Source organism: Scophthalmus maximus, chromosome 1 (assembly GCF_022379125.1).
Source record: "Scophthalmus maximus strain ysfricsl-2021 chromosome 1, ASM2237912v1, whole genome shotgun sequence".
In the NCBI taxonomy this organism is placed as follows: Eukaryota; Metazoa; Chordata; class Actinopteri; order Pleuronectiformes; family Scophthalmidae; genus Scophthalmus; species Scophthalmus maximus.
The window spans coordinates 3,388,750-3,407,062 of NC_061515.1; the positions used below are offsets into that span (position 1 = coordinate 3,388,750).

The 18,313-nt window shown below is 45.6% G+C and overlaps 2 protein-coding genes across 4 annotated transcripts; both read right to left on the reverse strand.

Moving 5' to 3' along the window:
* Positions 1 to 82: 82 nt before the first annotated feature.
* coq3 (coenzyme Q3 methyltransferase) lies at positions 83 to 7,587 on the reverse strand. The gene is made up of 6 exons (XM_035624793.2): positions 7,335 to 7,587; positions 5,952 to 6,089; positions 3,539 to 3,638; positions 1,906 to 2,166; positions 1,001 to 1,160; positions 83 to 598 (listed from the first exon to the last, which is right to left on the reverse strand). Exons 1-6 carry the CDS (start codon positions 7,514 to 7,516, stop codon positions 414 to 416), a joined length of 1,026 nt encoding a protein of 341 aa, XP_035480686.2. The 5' UTR covers positions 7,517 to 7,587; the 3' UTR covers positions 83 to 413.
* A 591-nt stretch (positions 7,588 to 8,178) lies between these two features.
* On the reverse strand, positions 8,179 to 15,887 carry pnisr (PNN-interacting serine/arginine-rich protein). 3 transcript variants are annotated; one of them, XM_035629589.2, is made up of 12 exons: positions 15,776 to 15,887; positions 15,142 to 15,250; positions 14,779 to 15,009; positions 13,882 to 14,135; positions 13,345 to 13,507; positions 12,420 to 12,610; positions 12,156 to 12,296; positions 11,970 to 12,069; positions 11,286 to 11,339; positions 10,667 to 10,864; positions 9,268 to 10,329; positions 8,179 to 8,614 (listed from the first exon to the last, which is right to left on the reverse strand). In XM_035629589.2, exons 2-12 carry the CDS (start codon positions 15,227 to 15,229, stop codon positions 8,568 to 8,570), a joined length of 2,529 nt encoding a protein of 842 aa, XP_035485482.2. In that variant the 5' UTR covers positions 15,230 to 15,250; positions 15,776 to 15,887; the 3' UTR covers positions 8,179 to 8,567. The 3 variants fall into 3 exon arrangements, with proteins under 3 accessions (XP_035485482.2, XP_047190093.1, XP_047190100.1); XM_047334137.1 differs by having other exon boundaries at positions 9,225 to 10,329; XM_047334144.1 differs by lacking the exons at positions 8,179 to 8,614; positions 9,268 to 10,329; positions 10,667 to 10,864; ... (1 more) ...; positions 11,970 to 12,069; positions 12,156 to 12,296 and having other exon boundaries at positions 12,471 to 12,610; positions 13,946 to 14,135.
* Between the last annotated feature and the right edge of the window lie 2,426 nt (positions 15,888 to 18,313).

Consider the following 18,313-nt stretch of genomic DNA (forward strand, 5'->3'; position numbering starts at 1 on the left):
TGAGAGGAGGCGACTGTCCCCTCTCTCTCGTGCGGCGGCGGCAACGACTTCAACTGGCTTTAGCATCTGAAAAAAAATGGCGTACAATTTTGTTATTTTATTTAACGGAGGATGTGGCAAATGACAAAATATTCCGGCTGAAATACAGAGCTGATTCAGAACAGTGTGTTTACTGATAAATAATAAATGATGAGTGTTATCTTTGTTAATTCTCAGGCTGTGTGTTGTTAGTCAGCGGAGGCACCTTCGTCAAAGCAAACACTCTGATGCACGGTGCTCGTCTTACAGCAACTGCGGGGCATCTCTAATTCTGTCTCACGGCAGTTTGTCCATTTTCCTTTTAATAGCCGCCACCTCGCGTGCTGTTGCATCGCAGCCCCTGTGAAGTAACCGCTCCGCGCACGTGAGTTCATTCAGTCTCGCGGGGCTGAGCTGTGCGCCGCTGCGCCGCGGTCCTCCTCGGCTGGGTCCCGTCGGGGATCGTCTCTCAGCTTGACGGCGTGGAGGGCGTAGTTGATGGCCGCGCTGTTCGTCCAGCTCCAGGCCCCCGACGCCGGGTTGTACAACATTCCCTGGACGGACTGCACCGAGAAGCCATCTGATTAAAAAAAAGGATGAAGCGATCGGAAGAGGTCAGAGCAGCGACAAGGCACAAACGCTTTCCTTCCCTTTGGAATCTTTATCCGAAAATGTTCAACTCAAGAAATAGTGACAGAGCGGCTGGTTTCAGTGGCTGGTGACATCACTGAATGATGTTTTGAAAATTAGAGAAGAGATGGGACTGGACATAGATGATGACAAAGCTTCCAAAAATACATGGTGCATTAGATGTCAAAACGTCTGAACTAGTGCTCGTATGCAGCACGAGACAAGTACTCAGTCTCACTGCAGTGTCACATAGGTCACACGCTTGTGCTGTTTATGATTGATAAAGGAATGGGCTTTAACACGGCGTGTTGCTCTGTTCCCGCCCTCGTATGAGAAACGACGACGGACTCACTGGATTCCAGGAGGCGCTCCAGCTCCACTGGGCTGATGAACTTCTCCCAGTCGTGCGTCCCGCTGGGAACGATGCGCAGCAGCTGCTCGGCCACGACGATGCCCAGCGCGTAGGACAGGTTGGTCTTGTTAATGGTGGTGACGAAGAGTGAGCCGCCCGGCTGCGCACAGAGAGAAGACTGACAGCGTTAGGTTGTCAAGTAGGAATGTTTTCTTTTTATATTATTGCCTCAGTAAGAAAAATCCCTGCAGGTGTATTCTACACGTGCGAGGTGCATTGCTACCCTGAGGGTATTTATAGAGCGGATTTAGAGCTTTCAGTGGACAAGACCGGGACGTAACAAGGTTCAACCTCGGTCACGATTTAACAATTTCAACAGGAGGGGAGGGAGAGGGAGAGAATGGAAAGAGATGGGTAATAAAAGAGTCAGAGTGCAGCTCTTTTTCAATAAAAAGAAGGAGAACAATACAAGAAGTGTTCCCGCTCCAGTGCCCTGAAGCAAGACGCATTTTACTGCGTTTTTTTTAAGAGTAGAAATGAGCAGTTTGTGCCAGAGAGAGAAAGTCCAGTTGTTCCTAAGCCAAGTGCAGAGGCATTAAGAGAAGATTAGGCTGCTTTTTTGTCCCTCTTAAGTCTTAACACCCAACGCCCACAGACTGAGGAGACTGTGATCATCGGGCCTCAGTATTGAAACGCGGCCGTTCGCTGAAGCTTGCTGAATAAAAAAAACATCCAACGAAACCCTATTCCCAGCGATGCACGGCAGACGCAAAAACAAAAATCAGCATACGTACATTAGCGTTCGCTCAGATAAACGCGCAGACACGCACTCACTGTACTGATGCAGAAGTATCTGACATGAACCAACAGCTGGGAGGAAACACACAGACACACAGGACACACACCTTCAGCATGTGGCTGCAGCAGAAGGCGAATGTTTCCAGGTCGGCCAGATGCTCCACCACCTCTGACGCCACAATGGCGTCAAAATGTCCCGACCCCTCCTCCTCCTCCTCCTCCTCTGCCGAGAGCTCCTCTAAGGTGCAGGCCCGGTAGGACACCGAGTCACAGAGGTCCGGGTCATAGGACGCATGCAGCTGGGCGGTGTGGATGCTGTCGGACACCGGATCTATACCCAACACATGAGCCCCCAGACGACCCAGGGGCTGGGGAGGGGGGGAGAGGGAGGAGAAGTCACAACTGGATCTATTCGAGGGACATTTTCCAACAACATACATTAAAATACATTTGTTTCTGTGACGTTAAGCTGCTTGAATATTTCTAACTACATAAAACAAACTGCAGTGATTGTAAAACGTGCTCATCAGGAGCATCTTGTGCGTTGCTGGAAATAAAGAGCACTACTTTACAGAAATTACATTTTGTAGATAAGTGCAAACCACCAGAACCCTAATTATCTTCATACTTTAGTAAAGATTAATTGTGGTCTTTTGTACCACACTGTTAAGGAATATTTTAATTTAAGGTCTATTGAACAGAAAATCTCCAAATCCAACTAAGAACATCGCTTACACCTAATGCAAAAGGAATTAACATGTTACAGTGGAAATTAAACTAATGACACCGCTGGTGGGGGGTAACATGTTCTCACCAGACTTTACAGTTTACATTTAATCCACCGTTATTCATTTAACAGCGCGATGATGGACAGAAGAAACCTCCCAGCTGGTTTGATGTAACCAACAGTGCCCTCTTCTGGACACTCTGTAACAAAAACACATCACATGTGCTGAGAGCCGCACTCGCTTTGCCCAGGGGCCGATCTCCGTCCTCCCTGATGCCTTCTGATGGGACGACCCACAGTGACAAGACACCCGGAGACACAACCGCACTTTTAATCTTAGCGGACACGTTTTTTGGGGGGTTTGCGTGTGTGTGTGTCTGAATATGACAGCCCGGGTGACGGAGCCATATAAACACTGGAGCTGATTTTGTCTTCCCAAATCACAGAGCACAGCTGGTGTGTCCTCGGTTCAAACGAGGGCAGGGACGGGAGCTGCGTCCACAGCGCGCGGCGATCGACACTAACAAACAGATAAACAAGTGTAAACGACCCGACTGTCCGATTCCACCACACCGAGACCAGTCACATGAAAAAGGGGAACGAGAACTGGGCTGACGTTTGAATGTTTTCGGGGGGCGGGGGGGCACTGGTATGTATGTGGGCAGACTGGGTCTATAATGCAACGGAAGCAGAATCTCGTTCTATAACGGACGACAGTCTGATGGATTAAAAAAATGGGCCGAGTGTGACGTGAAAGGAGGCAATTGAAGCGATTGCGACTGGACAGATTGTGTAGGGGGCAGAGATATTTTTTGTCAACACGTCCCCTTGTTCCCACTGGGTCTGCGTCAAAACACACACACACACACACACACACACACACACACACACACACACACACACACACACACACACACACACACACACACACACACACACACACACACACACACACACACACACACACACACACACACACACACACACACACACACACACACACACGTTTTTACCTCTGAGAGCAGGCCTCCTCCACAGCCGACATCCAGTAGTCTGAGGCCTGCCAGCGGTTTCCCAGGATGCCGCGCTCCGTGCACATTCAGCAGATTGTCCCTGTGCAGGTAAACGAGCAGTAACAAACATTTCACATTACAAAACCCCCACATCTCCCTGCTGCGCTCCAACACACGGGCGGCCTTCACGTCGCGGTGACAGATAGTGTAATATGACGTGAAAAGCACTGAGTGGAAGACGTGTGCATTTGTTAAAAACATGCCCAGCCTGCATGTGCGGGAGGCGGGAGACCCCAAAGTATCTCCACAGTTTCCTTACACCTCTATCGCAACAACCCCCCTCCGTTGTTCTGTGAGCTACAGTGTCAGCCAGCTGACAACCACGTTTTATCCTCTGGCGACAGAGTCGGCTCTACCTTGCTCCTTCCTCCCCTCGCGCGCACGTCTCAGCCTCCGTCTGCCTCGGGGCAAAGAAACATGCAGAGCAGCCTCAGATCTGGGTACGAAGCATCGTCCTCATTAGGGCTCTGCCGCGGCGCAGGAGCACTCGTGCAAACGGTGATGGGAGCGAGATTAGATGTTTGCCGGCAGACGTCCACCTAACTAGCTCCTGACATCACCGCAGACGCACACGCACACACACACACACACACACACACACAAACACACACACAGTGACAAAGGCCTACACACTGAGTGGAACGGTGTCAGGCTACCTCCGCATGATAATCTGTTATTAGCATGACGGATAGAAATATTCCCACTTACTTAACTCTAGTAAACAAAAGACAAAAGAGATCTGTGAATTAAAAAAAATTAAAAGTTATCCTTTTCATTTGAAATTATGTTTGGCTTAAACAAAATAAAAAGCAATTGAAGCAAACGACTTTGGCTCATTGCTTTGGCTCAGTTTCCATGACCGAGTCTCAATGTGCAAAAAAACTAAACTAATCCTCTGAATTATAAATTCTTTCCTTTAAACACAAAGTGCGGTTCTCATGTACAAATCACAAAACCCTGAGGGGATTCTTATCACTGACTCAATGCAACATGTGTTTACATGGCATCACCCAGGAGATCCTAATTGTCAATTTCAGAAGTGGAGAGGAGATAGAAAGGAGCAAGGAATTTATTTATTTTCCACATGACTACCGTAAAAATGTTGCACGTAAATTGTGGTTTAGTACAAATAAAATGTACATTTGACTGAAATAGAGCTGCAACAGTTAATTAATCAATTGATTGCTAAATGAATCGCCAACTGTTTTCATAATCAATTAAATTCCGATTTCAGCTTCTTAAATATGAATATTTTCTAGTTTCTTTGCTCCTCTGTGACAGTAAACTGAATATCTTGGGATTTTGGAAACACGATCAACATTTTTCACAATTTTATGGAGCAAACAACTAATCGATTAATCGAGCAAATAATCAACAGATTAATCAATTATGAAAATAATCGTTAGTTGCAGCTCTGCACTCATTATTACCGATATTTAAAGAAATGTGGCACATTCATCAACCAAACCCTTTTCTTACCCGACATTATTTTAAATCCTCACTTTGCTGCACATTTTTCCTCAGTATCATTTGTATAATCTTAGGGGGAAAAGGCCATTTCATTTTCTTCACATCAGTCACTGATGATGATTTTAACCAAACAATGCTTAAAATGCAGCGAAAGACATACCGTATATGCAATATTATCTAACTTGATACAGATTCGTTTTAAGGTTGTTTTATGTGAAATTTTGAAGGCAATATGCAGAATTTGATGTTGAATTTTGCAAACTGAGACTCTGTTGGGCCGAAGCAAAGGAGGAAGCACGCCGCCACAGTGAGACTGCGAGAGGTAAAGGTGGCGCAGCAGCAACAGTAGCGGCCGCTGCTCCGTCTCGTTTAGACGCAGCCCCGAGGGGAAGAGCTGCATCCGGAGAATCAGCCACACTCAGACACACACTGGCACTGGATCTGTCATTCTGTCAGGACACACACACATCACCGCCAACAGCGGCAGCAACGAGGGGGGAAGGGGAGAGGCTCCAATGGGCTCTCGGCTAATGTAAGATCATCACGTGTGGGGCCCCCCCCGAGAGCAGATCTTATCAATCAAAACAGAGTCGCAGTCCACCCCCCCGAAAACCACTCGCATGCAGAGCAGTGCCGGCTGACAAATGTGCCGATGTGCGAAGGAATCCTGTCACTTCACGTTTCTGTCCCTGATGTTTGTTTTTTTTACCCTCGAACGCCACGAGGCCGCATCTGCTCCAGGTTACACTTTGACACAACTGCTCGACGCCTCTGCCCGTCAATCGCCGGTGTTGACACGGTGACTTGGGCAAAGACGCCTTTGCATCACATAACTATGACAAATACTGAAACATGAATTTTTGTGGTTCAGAAACACACACACCGTATAAAAGGCACCCTCAGGTCATTCATGGCGTGAAGAGCTGCAAACTCTCCCTGCTCATCCCACCACTTGCCGGCGAGTGACTGGAACCTCCTCACCTCGTCGGGGTCCACTGTGGTTTGGGAGGATGGCCGAGTACTGCGTAAAGAAAAAACAGGTCAGGCACGAATAAACACTGTCCACCGCTGGGGGAAAAAAAAAAGGGGGAGTCTGAGGCCTGCAGTGCTACAAAATCCTCCTCATTCAGTGTCAAATCAGAGAAACCATAGGAAATGATGGTGCACCACCGTCTCTAACTTTGATCACAGTTTGTCTGTATAATGTTTTTGTCCCGAAAATAAGGCCTGTAAAAATATTCATTTCCGATGTTTTTAAAATTAGTTTGGCCTTTGACATTTTTTTTTATGCCCATTAATAACCCTGCAAACGTGAGTTTGGACTGCGTGCCAATGGATTTTCCATTTTATTTTGGTGTTATGAACCCATTTTAGCGACCAGTTTCATATCAATCATTAGTCTTTCTACACATACAGTAATTGGCATGAGAAATAAGATACTGAGTATAAAACAAGGCATGGTTCACTAAGTGGACAAATCAGTACACTTCCCACACGTAGACTATATACTAACATGTACACTGTAAAATTACAAGTATAAACACATCCAACCTTTAATGTGGAAAGACATTAAGATTCTACCTCTGGAGCCGGAGGGGCTCATACAAGAGGTTTTATCAAAAATATTTAATTTGTATTGAGTATCCATGGCTTTACTGTCTTTTCCATAGTCCTTAATTCCTAAAATACACTAATTCAATGATCATGGAAAATATGCCTCCATTCCTTGTTTTTTGTACATAATATATTTATATAAATTAATCATATATACCTCATGTAGTTGCAAAAAAAAAATTATGACTGATATCTGCAAGACTGTGGGTTTGCGGTTTCCTAAATATCAACTTTTATTTGAGAGTTTTGCACTGAGGACATAAAACCCAAACATCATCTGCGAAAACCTTATTGATTTGACATGGAATGACTTTTGGATTCATTTAAGTGTATGAAACTGTTGAAGTACAAATACCAAACAGTTGCCGGGTTCAAGCATCTTCAATGTATGTGAGCGTCTGCGCAATTTGAAATTATGTTGTTGTTCACAGAAAACACTGTAAAAGAATCAAAGATGAATACAAGAATCAAGATATAAAGTAGCCATCTGTGCTTTTACATGACAACTGGATTCCTGTGATTATACTTCCACGGACACATCATCAACCACGTGCTTTGACCTTTTCACCCCTGGGTCGTGACGAGTCCCATGGCAACGCAGACGAGCCGGAGTATATGGAGGAGTTACCCGGTGTCACCGTGGACGACCTACCTGCTCTGACGGGGGGCGGCGCGACGCAGCAGCGCCCCCGCACACGCGCTCCTCCGCAGGCTCAACGCCCGCTGCGGACACCCCGCGGCCCGCCGGAGCCCGCCGCGAGCCGCCCCGCTCACGGGGGCCCGCGCGCGGCCCTGGAGCCCCGACGCGAAGCGGCCGAGCTTACTGGGTAACATGTCTCCGTCCTCCAGCCAGGCACAGTCAACTTCGACGTCAAAGGAAGTGGAAACCGTCGAGTGCTACGGCGTTTCCTGCTCGGCGAGAAACGACACGCACTTCAGTTCCGACCGGGCAGATAAGTCGCTGCTACCGGAAGGAAGGGAGGGAGGAAGGAAATCGCTAAATCACCCAAACACTGGATGAAAAAAATGATTATATGGCGATTTCTTTGTGTAATTAATTAAAATTAATTTTGAATTCCAATGTTAAATGTATCCATACGTAGTCATTTTTTTAAAACTTTCATAAATGCATTATGCTCCTCAATGTTCATCAATAATTCGCATGACCTCCATCACCTCTTTGGTAATTAACTGTTTACAAAGCGACACTGACTCACTAAACTCTTGTTTCAACCAGGTTAAAAGTCAAAAGCAACTGTTTTCATGCGTGTGACCTTTTTGACCTTCAAGTGATTTGTTCTTAATCATGTCGTCTATACAAGTGTGAACTGTTCTAAGCGCACAGAGCCACCGCTCTCCGTCCTGTGTTGATTTACAAATCAACAATTAGATAGATACTTTATTTATCCCAAGCTGGGAAATTTCGGAAAAAGTGTTGGGTAACATGTTTCCTGTTAACTGTGACATTCATAATCAAAGACACAGTGATGCAAAAACAAGGAACAAACCGTTTTATTGACATTTTACAACAATATTTTTTGTGGGGGAAAAAAAAACTTAATCCTGTTACTTGTTTAAAATTTTACAACTTAAGATTTTTTTTGGGGTCCATCCGAGTCCGATTAAGTTTTGTTTTTTTCATAATTATACAAGAAGAAAAATCCTACCATTCAAATTGTCTTGTTCTTCAGTCACACTTTTTAAAATAACAACATATTTACAAAGATGAACAAAAAAAAAAGAAAGAAGAAGAAGTGTGAGGAGAGGAGAGGAGAGGGGGGAGTGGAGTGGAGTGGGGGATGTCACCTACACAACTGCCTCTATAATGAGACAAGCCTGTTTCAACTCATGGAATTTAAAAATGGTACGTGCACAGGTCAGGAGGTTAACAGTGCTCCTCAGCGTCTGCTATGACGGGAGGGGGACGCTGACCTGTAAGAGAGGCGCGGACACAACATTAATGCACTGTATCGAGTACAACTCACCCACACCCACACACACACACACACACACACACACACACACACACTATAAAAACACAAGACATGCAGCAGACATACTGCCAAAGTACGAGATACTGTAGATAATCTCCATAAAAAACATCCTGCAGACTCTAGTAAAGCACGTCTACCCTGTGCAGTGTTCGTTCGGTTCACTTGGACCTTACTAAAACTTTATTTAAGTTTTCCCCCTGCTCTTCACTGGTCAGGAGACAGTTACACATTTAAACAAGGTGCTAAGAAAATATATATACACGTCTGTGTTCTACCAAGGCTACAGAAGGCAATATGGAGACCTAATGGAACTGTTAGAAATTCATTAAAGGCCTATTTGGATTTGATAGAATATAAAAAAACACCATCATCATGTACTCTTTATTGCGTCAGACGCCACCATTTTAAAATAAATATTCAAGCCAAGTTTTCCTTCTTAGTTACTGGAACTCTTATCGATTAATTATGAATCCAGAGAAATCACAACGAGACATGAGACAATGAGAACATACATAATAGGAAAGAGAGAGAATAAAAACGAATACTACCTTGATCGCGACTTAGACTTGTGTTTGCGGCTTGCCTTCTTACCAGACTTGTGAGATTTTTCCGTCGACCGCGAGCGACTACGTTTGGATTTCTTAGATTTCTTTTCCTTGCTAACCTCGGGGGTGGGGGACCTGCTCGAGTCTGAGTCTGAGCGCCTCTTGCTAGCTTTGGCGGAGCCCTTCTTGCTGGCTTTGCTATCCTGCCGCGAGTGTCTGTCACCCTGAGCGTCCGTGAACGAGTCGCTCTCTCTCCGCTTCTTCGATTTGCCGTTCTCCTCTGCAACCACAGAGCTTCCCTTTTCCTTCTCCTTGGCCTTTGGTTTTTCTTTCTTTTTATCTGACTCTCTCTCCCTGTCCTTGTCTTTCTTTTTCTTATCCTTCTCGTGGCTGCGGCTCCTGTCTCTCCTCCTCTCTCTGTCTTTGCTAGAGGCCTTCTGCTTGTGTTTGCTGCTGCGACTGTGACTGCTGTCCCTGCGCTCTCTGCTCCTCTTCCTCTCCTTATCCCTGTCCTTCTCCCTCTCCCTGTCTCTGCTGCGACTGCGGCTCTCTCTGGCCCTGGCTCTGCCCCGGTCTCTCTCCCTGGATCTGGATCTGCTCCTGTGACTCCTGCGCTCCCTGGACTCACTGCGCTCTTTCTTGTGGCGGCCGGACCGGTCGGCGCTGCTCCTCCTCCTGTCCCTGACCTTCTCGCTACGCTCGCTGCGACGCCTGTGGGAGCTGTGGCTGCGGCTGCGCTTGCGACCCTTGCGCGACGAAGAGCGACTACGCCTCCTCTTCCTGCGCGGGGAGGAGGATCGAGAGGAGCTTCGGGAAGACGCTGAAGAAGAGGAGGACGATGAAGAAGAACGACTGCTGCTGTGGCTGGAGGTGGAGAAAGAGCTGCTGCTGTGACCGTTGGCTGGGGAGTCGCTGCCACCTCGCCCCAATCGCTCCTTCCCTCTGCCCGAGTGCCTGCTTTCACTACCTTCCTTTTCACTACGGGATCTACGCCTCTCTACCATGGGCTCCGCCTCCCTCTCTTTTACTTCCTGTTTGTGTGGATTCTCTGCCTGGCCCTCATCATGTTCCCCCTTTTCTCTGATCAATCTTTCCTTCGCCATCTCTTCTGCAGAAACAAACAAACAAAGACGCAGATGAAAGACAAACCAGGAAATATCAGGCGCTGTTACATTTCAGCTCTAGTTTGAGACTTTTAACTGGTTGTCACAATGTAATTTTTACAACTTTATTCCAGACAAGTCTCAACATCTTGAATTGTTGTTGGATTATTAATCCAACCTGTATGGAAACAGAGAGAGCAAATTCGCTACACGAGTAAAAAACAAAAAACATACGTTTATTTTGGATCAGTGTACATCTGCACATCTGCTTTCAGATTCTAAGATTTTGAGGAATTAAGAGTCAAGCTATGTCGTGTCCTTGACACCGACATCGAGTCTTACCACGTGCAAGCAGAGCCGCCTCCTGCGCTTGTTTTTCCTGCAGCTGCTGCGTTTCCCGTTCCTTGCGGCGGAAGGCGTCCTGCTTCTCGCGGATGCGGTGGTGCAGCTCCTCCTCGTCCGTGTCGGAGGACTCAGACCCTCGCACGCTGCGGTCGTCCTCTGCCTCGCTCTCGTCGGAACCATAGTCACCAAGCCCGCCTGCCACAACAGAGCCCCCGGGACATTGAGTGTTGGAAAGGACCGAGATCCAATTCTCACAAATCAGGTTCCAACTTATGAAACCCCCCTCATTGGCCACCCTTCACACTCCCACACTCCCAATGAAAGGCACTTTACCCTGTGTTAATATTCCCCTTACAGACAAGCTAATACAGACATATAACCTTTAGATTACAATATTAATATGAATGCTTTGTTTTTCAGTGCATGCTTCTACCACCAAAGTGCAAAACTAAACCCAAACCAATCGCTACTTTTGACTTAATGAATCTGTATCTTGTGTTAAAAACCTTTTCTCAGGCTGCTACCAACATCGCCCCATGAATTGTAAGATTTTAAACTATTTTTCCTTCCCCCCTCCCCCCTCCTCCCCCCCGGTGACAGAAAAAGGGATACTCACTGAGACCAGTCAGAGAAGCCAGTGCACTTGACTGTGCCAGCTGTTTTGCAGGAGCTTTGATTCACATCAACAACAGGAACAACATGTTAAAAACACATACTGCCATTTTCTCAAAGGCACGAGAGTCGCTAGGGGAGGCGGCCACTGAAAACGCACTATTCACAAGAGCTGCCGTTGGTCACAAGAGACAGGAGAAAAAAAGAAAACAAAAAAAAAAAGAAAACAAAAAAAAATGGAGAGAAGAGAGAGGGTTAACAAACACACTTCTGTCACAATCCAGGGAAAGAACCAATCTGTACTAATGCACAGGCACTTGAATGGAGGAAGTCACTGGTGTCTATCGGCGGCTGCTGGTCAGAGTCAATGCTGAGACTTTATTCAGTCACAGTGTCTCGTCAGTTGCACCTTCAACACCCTGATGATGAAGACGCTTTCAAATACTGTTTGTGTGGGAAACACTGCTCTGCTCTCTCTCTCTCCATCTGATGCATTAGCAGAGTGGTTGGAAATGCATTTCAGACAGCAGACTCCCAATGTTTGCTGCTCACGCACCCCCAGTTTACAGGGGGTGTAACTGGAGTCTGATTTAGAGATGGTATAATCGATTCTCTTTAAAATAAAAAAAAACTATGTCTTGGTGACAAGGTATAGATGATGCATAAACTGCGAAAGACAAGAGCAGACCTCGAGTGGCTTTCCGGTGAGTCTCTTTGGCCATGTGCTGGATCTCTTCGTTGGTGACCTCGAGGAGGATCTCTGTCAGGAGCGTTTTTGTGATGATCATCTTAGAACAGAGAGAAAAAAAACTTGTTGGATCAACTACAACAGTGCACGTGTGAAAAGGGGTTAGCTAAACTTTAAAAAACTGACCAGCTGAAATTCCTTTTCCTCATCGGTCATCTCAGGTTCACTGTCTTCTGCAGGGGGCGGCGGGCTCTGGCCAGAAAACTCCTTCTTTGCGGAGGTGTTCTCCTCTTCCTCATTATCGTCATTCCCCTCGTCATCGCTGTCCTGATGCAGGAAAAAACCAGAGACCCGAGTTTCAATCAACAAAAACGTCATAATTTCTAAACACAATTATTGCTAAAGCTCCGACACACGTTCTGCAGTGGAGACCAGAAGCGCATTGCTTACAAATTTACTCTTGCGAGGCACTCGCGGCCCGTCGCCCTCCTTATCCGCCTCGTGCTCTTTGCTGTCGTCCTTTGCCATTTCGGCACGCTCCTTCTCCATCCGCTCTCGCTCCAGCTTCTTCTGCTTCTCCCTGTCCATCTTTTCGAGGCCCTCGCGGATCCAGGCAGGTAGAGTGCGCCTTTTTACGGCGTCTGAAGGTGGAGTCCAAGGTTAAAAAAGAAAAGAAAAAGGGGTTATCAACACATTTTCAAAATGTGACAACTCTATTTTTACATTCTTGTTTACAGTTTGTAAAATTACCTATGTTCATTTTTTTTACAAGTACAGTTATAAAAGTTCAACATTTTCTATAGAGTTGCAACGATTATAAGAGTTAATCAGACAATAATTGTCCTGCTTGATCAATTAATAATATAGTTTATTTAAGGTCAAATGTTTAGTATCTTATGAAATTGCTCATATCCGAAGATGTTCAATTTAATATCACGAGACAAACACGGGCAACGGAAAATAGGGCGCAGGGTAATATTTGCAAACATTACCAATATTAATTTACTGTCAATTTACTAAATGGTTATTCAATTAATGTTATAACAGTTTTATGATGTGAAAGACATGGGGAGATATCGCTGCATTTAATCATCAGTTAAATGTTTTAAAAGGTGCAAACAGGAGAGGTTGTTGATGAAGCATAAAAAAGGAAATTTGTTGTTAAGAGTATCTGATAAAAACAAAAGTAGTACTCAGAAATAATAATAGCAATCTTGTACTAAATATAGGATCATCATTTTATGTTGCCCATAAAATGAGGTGGAATTATCCTCTTTGAAGTGTAGCACACTAACAGTAAAATAGATTTATGAGCAGTCTTTCAGATGATGATCAAGACATGATTGTTGCTGGTTAGTTGAGTGAAAACACTCACCAAGTGTAGCCGGGGTCTCCTGTTTGACGGGGAGCTGGATGGGGGATCTGGGCCGCTCTCTGAACCCGGGTGGTCTGGGATCTCGTCTGTTCTGAGGGGGACCCTGCCAGTACGGAGGATTGAAGCCCGTGGGTGTGGGGGCGAAGGACGAGGCGGCTCCGTGCTGGGGAGAGAGACAGCACAAGTTGAAAATTAAAACAACTTTATTACACAGAAGGTTCTCAGTGAATGCCATCAAGTGGCTGTTGTCTTTCCCCAGATTATAGCTGACATTCATCCCATCATTCCTAACTGTGCTAGAAATCTGTTTTGGTTTTATTTAAAGAAAAAAAAAATCAGCTGATAAAATAATACCAAACCATGCTGGATCCTCAACAAGCCAACACTTTCCTCTGCACCGGTTCAAGAAAGCAACGACTGATACACCTAGATGCTGGGACCCCGGCACAGTTTCTACGGATTGCTCCTTCCCGTGTTACTCGGTTGTCACACTAAAACCCAAACGCTTCAACAGTTTCTACCGTAGCATCTGCATACCTGATAATCAAACTGGTTCATGGCCATGGGGGCCATGGCGTAGCTGTCGGGCTGTGCCCCATACCCATGGCTGTTCTGGGGGTAAACCCCGTGGTGGGCCTCAGAGTTGAAGTCCACGCTGTCCTGGCTGTTGCTGTCCTCGCTTGGGTTCACCACGTCCATGGGCCCTGACCCTGGGGGGATCCAGGCCTGGTCAGGGGGTGGAGGAGGCGGAGGGGGAGGAGGGGGAGGGGGCTGTCCATGCATTCCCCATTCTGTTGAAGATGCACAAGGATTAAACAGTGAATAAGAGCCAATACAGTATGAATACATTTGTCTAACAACAAAGGGAACTTCTTCTTCTTAACAACAGGGTAACATACCACCAAGAGAGACTTTTGTTTCAGATGTTTCATTTATACTTACACTTAAAAGGTCACAAGCATGTCTAGAACCTTTTTTATCGGCTAATCCTCAACAAATATTGTTTTTTTTAAATACCAAGCGGAAGCTGGGATCGAACGAACGACTTTACATCCTGAGCCAAAACCACCCAAGACAAATGATGTTACTGGCTACTAGATGTACATTTACGTCAGTTTGGATCTGCCAATGAAAATAGAACTGTGGTCTATAATTTGCACCCTACACAATTTCATATTCAAGTAAACAACAGTGTTGCTCACTCGCTTTCCAGATAAAATTGTGCACCTGACATCCAGCTGTAGTCGGTAGTGACTGCACTTCCATCATACAAACAATATGTGGAGTTGCACAGATTCAGAAAATGCAAAATGCCGCACTGGATGACAGATGTTGTGACGGGACATCATAAGGGCTTGAAACGCAAAAGAATAGATTAGAGAGATAAGTGAGAAAGTGAAATAACCCAGCTGAGGTTTATAACTGCGGTACTACCTGGCTGCCACATTCTGCCAAACGCCGGATCACCCTGGAAGGAACCGCGGTTGCTTTGTCCGACGGGCTCCAGACTGGGGATATCCTGCCCGTTGGGTTGAATGTTCTGCTGCTGCTGCTGCGGCGGCGGCAGCGGTGGTGGTGGTGGCTGCTGCTGCTGCTGCGGCTCTGGTCCCGTCGACTCCTTCTGGGCTATCCATGCCTGAGCCAGAGCAGCCCAGTCCACTTGACCTGCACGGAGACAAACAGAACAGATGTGAACCGATACACATTTAAAGGGGTCTGGTTAAAGCCTTAATGTCAATGCTTTTGTTGCACAGAAGACCACCTCTTTTTAAAGGTGCATGTGCATCACCCACTGACCTGGATCCTGCTGGTGCTGGAACGACTGCATCCACTGCTGCTGGCTCAGAGGCCACTGCGGCCAGGGCTGTCCTCCCTGGTCCCACATCACTCTGCCCGGGATTCACACCTGCAATGCCCCGAGGCCCAGCATATATTCAGATTTAGACTAGCACGCCTTTTTGCTGACAGCAACAACAGCAGTACATACATATATATACGCGTCTGGGGCCGGCGTTAGCTTCCGGTTACAATGCTAAAGTTACCTAGCTGCTCGGCTAGCTGGACGTTAGCAAGTCCGTTCAAGCCGGAGAGCATTCCCCCTTTCTGTCATAATGCAAACACAACCAACGTGCAGATGTCTCGTAGTATTTCTGACATCACTCATGCAGGATATATGAATTGACTCTGGGTGGTGAAACCCCCCTCAACCCTCCTAAAACTGCCTCTGGTCGTACGTTGCAGTGCAAGCTAACCGAAGCTAACATGAGCTAGCGGCTAGCCAAGATTTCTTTTTTTTTAAAGGAAAACTAGCGGTAGCGGCATCTTTCCGAAAATGCGTCTTTTGCGTTTCGTTAACACTCCGCGCCGATGGGAAGTAGTGAGGGGGAAACTTGTATCCGCACTGGGTTCTTTGGAGTAACACGATCCCCACCTTTTTTTCCAGACAGTTTGTTTCTCTCCCGGCGCTGCGACTTGAAATCAAAATGGCGGCTCTGGAGAAGACCTGCTGCTGCCCAGAGGAAGTGAAGGCAACCTGCTGCTGCTGCTGCCTTCAAAGACGGTCTGGATTTTTCTTATTTGTCCCTTATAATACTAGTAATACTTTTATTCATATAGCACCTTTCAGAAGCAGCTTCGCGAAGGGCTTTCACAAAAACATACAAATCACACAGACAATTAAATCAGCATTCCAACAATAATTACGGTTTTCAGGTCACATGTCTGTATTAAAAAAAGACGACGCCACATAAAAGCAGGTCTGTAGAAATAATAATAATAATGATAATTTTATTTATATAGCACCTTTCAGAAGTAGCTTCACAAAGTGCTTTCACAAAAACATACAAATCACAGACAATTCAAATAAGATAAGATGAGATATACCTTTATTCGTCCCACAATGGGGAAATTTGGACATTACAGCAGCAAAGTGGACATAAGAATATAGATTTGGACATTACAGCAGCAAAGTGGACAGAAGAATATAGATTTGGACATTACAGCAGCAAAGTGGACAGAAGAATATAGGAAGATATTTTAAAAAGCAATAGGTATGTACTAAATATAACAGAAAATATAAAAAAGATATATAAATACTATATACAGATGAAAATCATCATTCCAACAATAATACGGTTGTCAGGTCACATATCTGTATAAAAAAAGATGTAAAAACGCAATATAAAAACACAAATCACATAAAAGCAAGTCTATAGAAATGGGTTTTTAAAAGTGATTTGGCACAGACTCTGCCGGTCTTATCTCCTCAGGCATACTGCCACATTTCATGCAAGTGCATTTAACTGCAAATACTTTAGGATTTTCAGATTAGATTAAACTTTATTTTCATTGCACAGAGTACAGGTACTGGGAGAGTGAAGTGCAATTAGTATCTGACCAGAAGTGCAAAAAAAAAAGTGCTGTAAAGTGCAGAGTATGTACATGAATAGTAATATATGAATAGGATATGTGCAGAATGAACATTATCTACATGTATGAATACACTAAAGTAGTTGAATATAGTATGGAGAATAGTATAAAGGAGCACAGTAAATACACTTTGGACAGATATGTACAGTATAGACAGTAGGAATAATGTGAATATAGTATAGTTGAGGTGTATACAGTAATATCAAAATGAGTACACTGTAAGTGAAGTAAAAATTTTGATGTAATAGTTTACTTGTGATGGAGTATTTTTTACATGGTAGTAAGTAAAATTTGTGGTGTTTCCTCCACCGCTCTAATATCAACTGAAAGATTCAAACAACTTTTTAACTTCAGAGCCTCGACAAAAGATAAAAGCCACAAAAATTAAAAAAAACAGACGTCACTCTCAAAATTCCTTAACATGTCAATTTATATTTCTTTGGATAATAGCAAAGAAAAAATGCAGTTCATCACATTTCCACAAAGTCATCACTTCAGGGACTTCAGGGCCCATGAGAGTCTGGTGATCCCGTCTTGCCATTCGGTAATCGAGCCATCTAACCTACCACGTGCAGGTACTTCTCAAAGCACAAACACTGTACGTCTCTGTGGGTAGAGGCGTACAGTAGCACAGCTGCCACGTATACTGTGAGCACGCCGAATGAAATCTTCAGTGGCAAGGTTGTAACACAGAAGCATTTCTTCAAAGCCGGGCCGATAAGTGTGATCTGTGTCAAATGATTGAGCCTGTGTAAAACCTGTCTGAAATATATTTAACGAGGGTAACGTGCAGGTGTTGCTCAGCGCTCCGTCATGTGCTGCAGGATCGGTTTTGTCGACATGATATGTAGTGTGAAGAGCAGGGCCTGAGGCATGTGCCAGTGTGTGGATGTTTCTTTACAGTGTTTGCGTGTTAATGCATGTGTGTATGTGGTTTGTTGTCAGGAAATAGGTGAGAGTGACAGTGACACTGGTGCACAAATGGCGAGAGCAGGATAATTTAACCCCCCGCCGCTGGTGGAGGAGCGTTCCAGCACCACCTTATTAGTTTCTTACAACCGACTCACACAGGGGGGGAGGGGGTGCTTTTCATTAAATGAGATTAATCAAAGCTAATGCTTCAACAGCATGTCCTAGAGCCAAAAGCCATCCCCCCTCCACACACACACACACACGCCCCAGAGCCACACTTTAAAAATAGACAAATACATTTCAGAAAAGATTTGATCTCCTTGTTGGTGGCGGCCTGACAACCTGCTTTAACGCTCCGGCAGCACGACTGGGGATGTCACAAGCGTGTGGGGGAACGAGAGGCAACGTGCGAGGCGATGGTGTTGGACGTTGCCCTTTTCCCGATTCGACACCCACCTCCCTCTTCACCAGCTCGCGACATGTTCTGAAGCAGTGCTGCTCTGCACCCGTCAGGGCTGATCACGGGCGCGGACGGGCTGAGCGCGGCACCCTGGGATCGGCGCCGACAGCCGAGAGCGACGGTGGACAACGTTTCGCTTCGAGTAAAAACAACAGCGTGACATCAACT